This window comes from Choristoneura fumiferana, chromosome 30 (assembly GCF_025370935.1).
Source record: "Choristoneura fumiferana chromosome 30, NRCan_CFum_1, whole genome shotgun sequence".
Classification (NCBI taxonomy): Eukaryota; Metazoa; Arthropoda; class Insecta; order Lepidoptera; family Tortricidae; genus Choristoneura; species Choristoneura fumiferana.
Window position 1 is genome coordinate 4,863,368 of NC_133501.1, and position 8,606 is coordinate 4,871,973.

General features: G+C 37.8%; 1 protein-coding gene across 1 annotated transcript; it reads right to left on the bottom strand.

The window, feature by feature from the left end:
- Positions 1–464: 464 nt before the first annotated feature.
- Positions 465–3,306, bottom strand: LOC141444540 (uncharacterized). The gene is made up of 2 exons (XM_074110105.1): positions 2,872–3,306; positions 465–1,228 (listed from the first exon to the last, which is right to left on the bottom strand). Exons 1-2 carry the CDS (start codon positions 3,073–3,075, stop codon positions 479–481), a joined length of 954 nt encoding a protein of 317 aa, XP_073966206.1. The 5' UTR covers positions 3,076–3,306; the 3' UTR covers positions 465–478.
- Between the last annotated feature and the right edge of the window lie 5,300 nt (positions 3,307–8,606).

Consider the following 8,606-nt stretch of genomic DNA (forward strand, 5'->3'; position numbering starts at 1 on the left):
GGGGTTAAAAAAAAACGCTCAATCGTCGGTACGTGAAGTTCGATCGTCGATACGTAAAGTTTGATCGTTAATATGGAACGCTGAATCGTCGGTACGTATCGATCGTCTGTACGTACCATTCGATCGTCGATATGTAACGCTCGTTCGTCGATATAGATAGTTTGACGAGAGTAGAAGTGAATGACACAGGTACAAAATGAACTAACTGCACAAAAGGAGAAGAATGAAATGAATAAGTAAATGTCAAATCCTGCTGTCTTTACACAACATGTTCTTGTGTGCATGACTTCAACTCTCGTGGCACTACCTATACCTTTCCTAAGAAATACTGTGAATTTTCACCATATTTTATTTTACTTACTTGTTAGTAATTTTCTGTAAATAATATTACAGGCCCAGATTTGATTAGATTCTATTCGATTAATCCTCAATCTTCACCTGGAGTGATAAAAACTTCAACAAAATGAAAATAAACTATTTATTTATCACAAGCTTTATGATCATCACTATTCATTTTAAAAACATGATGTCTTAATAATATATTATTGAAGAAATTCTCACCGCATAGACAAATATATGCCTTCTTCACCGCAGGCGCTGGCGGGATGGCATGACAACGCGATATATGGTCGTTTGCCGCCTCAGGCTTGCATATAGCTCGGCACAACACACATATCTGCAAACCATGTAACCTATAACCCCATAGGCCAGCACTAAAATAACTCTTCCTCGTAATAATTTGAGGATAGAAACAACACTTGACATTGTCTTCCTTACTTCTGTCATAGATAACGTTATTATGCGATTTCATATGACTGTCAAATTGTTTTTTGTTGCTGGCATCATACTGGCATATGTTGCATTTAAAAAAACTCTGATGATTTTGTACATGATGAATCAATTGTCTCTGGTTCTTGCATTTTTTGAGACAAATTGGACAGCAACCAACACTCTGTATCAAATGACGCTGGAAATGGTACCAGGCATTTTTGACATGTATAATCCTGTTACATTTTGGACAGTCTGCAGTTGTATTGTCTATTCTTTCCTTGTTATGACAATATAGTATGTGTACGCACAACGTTTGCTTGTTAAAATAGATTAAATGGCAGATGTCGCAGATGAAGATTTCACGTTCAACATATTCTGCATCTTCGGAGCTGTGCAGATGAACTGACTTGATGTGCTTTACAAGGTGCTCGTAGCTATCATGCTTTGTTATACATGTCTGGAAATAAAAGCTTTTTTTAGTGAAACAAAAGAGGTTAAGCACCACATTTCAATAGGGAATATTACTGCAATTTTCTGCCATCAGAATGCAGCACTTGAACAAACTGTAAACACTGGCGGATTAGCCACGTAGCAAGAGCAGCAAATGCTACGGGCCCCGCGCGTTTAGGGGCCCCGCGGACCAATGCTTTCTGATCGTAAAAAACGTTAATTTAAATAGCAGCATGTTTTTTTTTCTAAATCAATATAAGTAAAATATAATACTGTCACCACAAAACCAACACAAACCACCGCCAAAGAAAGAGATGGTTTCAAAATGATCGACTATAATATACTGAGCGGCAAAAAATCTGGCCCTCAAATGTATGCAGAATCGGTAATTTTGTATGAAGGGTGGGCCGCTGAGTAATTTTTTTTTAGGACACGCTGAGTGACTAACTTATTATTGTAAATACTTCTATAAAGATTTTGATATATTTTACTTATAGTATAAACTTGAAGCAAATCAAGGGCCCAATGATAAAATTTGCTACAGGCTTAATCATTTTTTGACCGCAAAACAGTTTTTTATTAATGTCTTTTAAATGTAGGTAGGATGCCATAATACATAAAAGAATGTTTATTTTAAGTAAAATGAGCTGACTAATGGATAAGGCAGTTTTCTCTAAGGCCCAACAATTTTTTCCAACCTTATACCTGCTACATTAAGAGGAAGCCTGTGTCCAGGAGTGGGACGTATATAGGCTGGGATTTTTTTTTTTCTCTTTTTTTTGAGGCTTTGAACACTCCAGGTGATCATGTCAGCCTCATGGGTGCTCGCTCATTTTTCCTACGCAAGGGGCATATTAAAAAATTGGTAAATGCAAATGGCTTTGTCAGATGTTGGCTCAGAGAGCCAACAATTGACCTGGCCATTGTGCATGGGGCTCAAACCCCCAAGTACCTTTCTCAAGTTCCAAGCACATTCCAAAAACAAATGGGACAAGTCATCTACCTTCCAGCAAATCTCACACAGAGGTGATGGTTTAACTCTCATCATGTATAAGAATTTGTTTGTTGGGATGTGTCCGGAACATACCCTGAAAGCAGATACTTAGGCTGGGATGATATCTACTATGTCAACTCGAGTCATTGATGGAAGTTACGCCGGGCACAAGTGGAGTACCTATACTATAAGTCTTATAGGTAGGGTTGCCATAACTTCTAGGAACCAATACGGGACAATTTCTCTTTCGATGCTCAAAACTCGTAAAATAACATCGCTGCAACGCTGATAGATAAGAGATACGCGGCTTTACAACTATACCATAAGTAGCAAAAGAGGCAAACAATGTGTTTCCTAACAGATATCCTCTGATCGCAGCCCTAGTTGCTATCAAAATTATAAAATAGATATTAAATACAAAAAAAACAATTATTAAATCAACATTTTTATTACAAATTTAGTTTTGAACTTCAAATTACTACTTAGTATGTAAGGCCGCGCGCCCGCTCCATTTTGTCGAAATACGGGACAAATACGGGACGGGATGATCAATTATGGTGACAGTCCCGTATATACGGGATGGATGGCAACCCTATGTATAGGTTGCGCTACGACTAGGCAATAATATGGCTAAATAATTATAATTAAGATTGTACCTTACAAACATTGTCCTTAATCAGCATTTTTTCCATCGCAAACTTATGTTTCACCGTCCTGTGTACATGTAAGTCCGTTTCACTGTCGTATTCGTCGTTACACAAATCACAAGAGTAACTTTCCTGCACTATTATGTTTTCTTGGACTTTACGCTTTCTGGGATTAACTCTATTAATTTCACGAGCGTTATGAAACAGTGACATGATGAAATTATGATTTTTTGATGGCAGACGTGATTTGACTTATTTAATCAAGCTGTACGATTAACTTAAAATGCAGTCAATAGAATGAAGGCTACAATACAATAATATAAAATGTACTCTAGTAGTCTTTGGTACTCTGTGACAATAAACGAGAAAAGTCAAGTCAAAGTCAATCAAGCAAGAGTGATCGCAGTGTAGGTAGTTAAATTGACACTTTACCGGCCCGGATAATACCGCCATAGAATTACTGCCTCTGTTTTTTAAGGAGGAGGTTCTATGTTCCAATGTTTGTATTTTTTTTTATGTACGTTCACCGATTACTCAGTCAATTGTGGACCGATTTTCAAAATTCTTTTTTTATTCAAAAGAATACTCTTCTGAGGTGGTCCCATTGTCACCAAGTCAAGGTCTGATGATGGGATCCTAGGAAAATTGAGGGCAAACCTCAAAGTTTATAGGCACACCTATGGCGATTTTGGCATTTTTAGCATTAAGATAAGCATTTACATTCAGAAAGTATCATTTGGTAAACTGGACCTGATGAAGAAGACCATAGATGGCCAATGGAACTCGTCAAAGCTAAGTAATGCTCGCGCGTCTATAAACGATCATGTTTAATAAACCTAGATAAGCGACTAAGAAGAAGCTTTAAGTTAATGATTCTTTCGAACTGATCTGATGCTGAAGCCGGAAAGTAGCTGCATGGTAGGTGCACAAGCTTGCAGTTCCTAAATTCCGTCTACGGAAAGTAAGCAAATCTTTTGTGGAAAACTGCGTGAGATTTTACAATAAAGTTCCTGTAGAAGCATGGAAATTGCCACACAACTCTTTAAAGAATACATAAAGAGTGCACTCCTGAAGAAAGCTTACTATAAAGTTGAGGAGTACTTATGTGATGATGCGACATGGCCAAAACTGAAAGCCGATGAAAAATTGGGATGTTGAATGTGTGATGTGATGTACTCGTGTTTGTGTGTGTGTGTGTGTGTGTGTGTGTGTGTGTGTGTGTGTGTGTGTGTTTATGTCGGTGTATTTGTATTGTATAGTGTTGTGAAGTGTGACTTGGCAGTGTCCCGGCGCATTTCGTGTCTAGTTTCTGGTTCTGTTGCCGTTGTCCGCGTTGCAGAATTTAATTTATAATATTTATTAGTTTGACATTTGGAGACCTTATACATCTCCATTTCTTTATTTTAATAATTATTATTAGTTTTTGACCTTGGAGGCTTTTTACACCTCTGAAGATTGTATAATTTAATTAATTTAATTAGTTTACTTTGACATTTAGAGACTATATACATCTCTGAATTATTTAGATTAGGAATTTTATTATTAACATAGGGACTTTATACATCCCCTTGCTGTATAATAATTTTATTATTAACTCAGGGACTTTATACATCCCCTTGTTATGTTTAAGGCTGTATATTGTTAAGCTTATGGATTTTAAACTTTTATAGATGTCTTTTATTTTATTTTTAGATGTAATGTTTATTAGAAATAAATAAATAAATAAATAAATAATAAATAAATATTTTTAGTTTAAATTCTAGTCACAGGCTCGCGACGTCGAAGTTCCCAAGACGATCCCATAGAGCTTATGGGAACGGAAGCAATACCGTGTCCTCGGTACCGCTCTGCTTTCAGAGCATGACATGAGTGCGTGTGAGCTAACTTTGGGGGCGGCAGACGTGAACTTGCCTTCGAAATCCAAAAGCTTAATGGTTACTTGACCTGAAATGTATATTTCAGAACTAAATTATTGTTATTATTATTTTAAAATTTATGACGGTGGAAGCATTCTACACTTCCACTGAACGTAGATATAGTTTAGATATAGTTAGTGTTTAGTATTGTAACTAAGGGACCCCATACATCCTGTATTTCTTTTATTATTATTTTTTGTATTTTTTTTCTTTAATTGTATAATATAGTTTTTAAGTATTTTATTTGTAATTATATTTTTATGAAAAAATGACTTTCTGCCAAGTTTCTTGCGGCGCATTCTTCTTGGCAATGATGGTCTTTCCGAAAGCGCTGGTAGTTTAAAAAAATGACGTGTAAAAGTGCCCATTGCGGCCTATTTACTGAATAAATCATTTGAATTTTTGAATTTTTTGAATTTTTTGTAGGCAACGGAACTTTATTATAAACAACGTAACTAAGCCGTGTTTGGGCTTAATAGAATCATTTTGAGATGAACTTTGGCTACAAATCACGAAAAAGTGAGAAATAAAGAAATTTTTTAACAATAAAGTAAAACCGACTCAAAAAAATACAAAAATAACAAAAAATGGAACCGACTACAAAACCCAGGGTTCCGGAGCCAAAATGGCAAAAACGGAACCCCTATAGTTTCGCCATGTCTGTTTGTCCGTCCGCGGCTTTGCTTAGGGCCTATCAATGCTAGAAAGCTGTAATTTTGCACGAATATATACGTAAACTATCCCGACAAAACGGTACAATAAAACTTCAAAAAAGGTCAAATTAGGTCTTCAAATTAGGGTACCTCCCATAGACGTAAAGTGGGGGTGATTTTTTTTATTCTCATCCAACCCTACAGTGTGGGGTATCGTTGGATAGGTCTTTTAAAACTATTACGGCTTTGTTAAGATAGTTTTTCGATTCAGTGATATGTTTGCGAAATATTCAGCTTTAAAGTGCAATTTTCATTAAAATCGAGCGTCCCCTCCCCCTCTAAAATCTAAACCAGTTTGTGGAAAAATTGGAAAAAAAACAGGATGGTTGTAAGTATATCAAACTTTCAAGGAAAACTAACGGCTAAGTTTGCTTGAGAATGAGAATATTAGTAGTTTAAGAGTAAATAACAGCTTAAGGTATACAATATACCTAAACTTGGAAGATTCCGTATAAAATACGAAATACTTAGAAAAATATTACTTGATCTTTTCGTAATGGCTACGGAACCCTATTTCGGGCGTGTCCGACACGCTCTTGGCCGGTTTTTTGTTATTGGGTACACACACGCCCCCAGAACCTCGTTGTTTTTGATAGTTTGTTTCTATGGCGTGTAACGTGTACACGAAAACTGGGTCGGTATTTCAATGTCGGTATTATTCGGGCCGGCAAAGAGTGACACCCGATGCACAGACTATGTTACAAGCGGCATACTACTGTCACTGTCAATGAAAATCAAATGAAAATGGATGATATATTTTTTTCAATTCATCCGCTACAAGTTTTTAGTCTATACAACTGTGATGCGTTGCAGTATAAAGGGCCATAATATACGGTACGATTCATCTGTACGATTGATCTGATGAAAATCGTGACGATTTATCGTAAAGAGCCATACATTGTCGATTCATCTGTAGCGTCCAGATAAACCATTACCCCCTTAGCCGCAGTCGGTTCCATAGTCTCAAAACATCTGCACTATTCTGCCCACCGGCGCGTGGAACTGCGCGGTGTATTCAATCAAAATCATTTGAATTGCCCAGACGGCCAGTCGAGAAGCGGAGCCGGAGCGATACTTTCCCTTTTGATATTATTTTATTATACGTTCGTGTGCCTCTAAATTCCTTTTTATTTAATCATCGAAGCCTCAGGAGGCGCACCTACACATCGTTACAATATTTATGATGGCATGGGATTATGTTGCGATCTCCGACTTCATCTTCGATGAAGTAAATCGTTAACGATCTTGACATACACTATCGATTCGTCGTTTCGATCGGTCTGAAGCGACGGATCGTACAGACGAATCGTACCGTGTATGGGGCCCTTTAGGACGGTGCTTAGGTTCGTGCGAGGCACAGATATCTATAGATATATATATCTGTTGTGTGCATCCAGTTGTTGCGGTCGTCCCCCCGCGCGCCCTGCCGGCGCCCAGAGGCGTCTTTACCTATAGCAATTATATATTCTGTGCCTATAGTGCAGGGTGTGCGTTGCACACGGGCGCAGTGGTGTAGGGGCGCCGGCCGCGGCACTTTGTACCTATTCCATTTTGGCCACGCGCTTCCTAGATGGCGCTAAAGCGCGCTAAAGTAATAATTGCACACGGGCGCTACATGGGCTAAAGACGCCGCTGCCGGCGCCCGGGGTGCAGCCGACGCGCCCGTTTCAGAGACTAGGTACATTTAGATTTTCTGGCCTTTTCAGTGGAGTTACGTACTAAGTAGCGGTAGATGCCTTCAGTAAATGGGTTGAATGAAGTGTATCATATAACCACTGCAACGACTAACGCGGTGAAGAGAAATTTTGACAAGATTGGCATTGAATATATCTTCTAAAATTTTAATTCTAACATAATCTTATAACATTTTCCATTTTGAGGATGGTAGGTTGAATTAAAGAAAAATAAATATTTCCTACAGCTAGTATCAAAATTATCTAAGCCGGGCTAGAACATAGACCTAAACCAGAATGTTTTTGATTTCTTTGATTTAAACCCCTCTGACTTGCGTTTTAGGAAAGCTTCCAACTTAGAGTACCTATTTGGATACTTATATCTGTTTAGTGGTAGGTACCTTATATGTTTAACCACAGGTTTAACGTAGATTTTAGCATGGATTAGGTACAACGCTCCATGAGTACTTATTTGGTGATGCAAACTTTTTATTCGATTTCAGAGTGTTTTGCTGGCCGATTTTTTCCTGGTAGCTAACGCTATTTATAATTCTACGTATTTTTAAATTTTCTGTTTTTTTTTTTTTTTTTTATTCGACTGGATGGCAAACGAGCAAGTGGGTCTCCTGATGGTAAGAGATCACCACCGCCCATAAACATCTGCAACACCAGGGGTATTGCAGATGCGTTGCTCAACCTAGAAGAGGCTAAGATGGGATACTGAGGTATGCCAGTAATTTCACCGGCTGTGTTACTCTCCACGCCGGAACACAACAGTGCAAGCACTGCTGCTTCACGGCAGGATTAGCGAGTAAGATGGTGGTAGCAATTGTTGTTCTTTCTTTAAAAAAATATGGCTCTGTCCATTGGAAGACAATTTTGCCAGTGTCTAGTACTTTCTACCGTTTTACGGTAAAAAAAAACTAGAAAACGAAATATGAGAGGTAATGGTGGGTGAACGATGACAGCGCGAATCTGTTTGAATTTAAAATTTTGCTTTGAATATTCGACAGTTCTGTAGGCGTTTTGTTTTGTGCCCATTCTTTGATCATGTTGACAAGCGATGAACGCGGTTTTGGTCTGAAATTTTTATTGAAATCTCTGAAGAAAGTGCTTTTTTCCCAATTTTTTCCAAAACACAAAAACAGTATACCACGTAATTTCTGCATCTTTTGGAAGTGGAGCTGGTTTACGCTGTGAGGGGGACACCCTGTACTGTAAGTATATAATGTATACTAAATCGATACTTTGAAATTATATCCAATGTTGTAATCCTAAATGGAATAATTAATATAGTTATACCGTCTATATATCTATGCACTGATGTATTAAACAGTTTAATACATCAGTGTAAGTATGTATTCTTCGATTCCCGGCCGGGGCAGATATTTGTATGAATAATACGAATGTTTGTTCTCGGGTCTTGGATGTTTATTATGTAC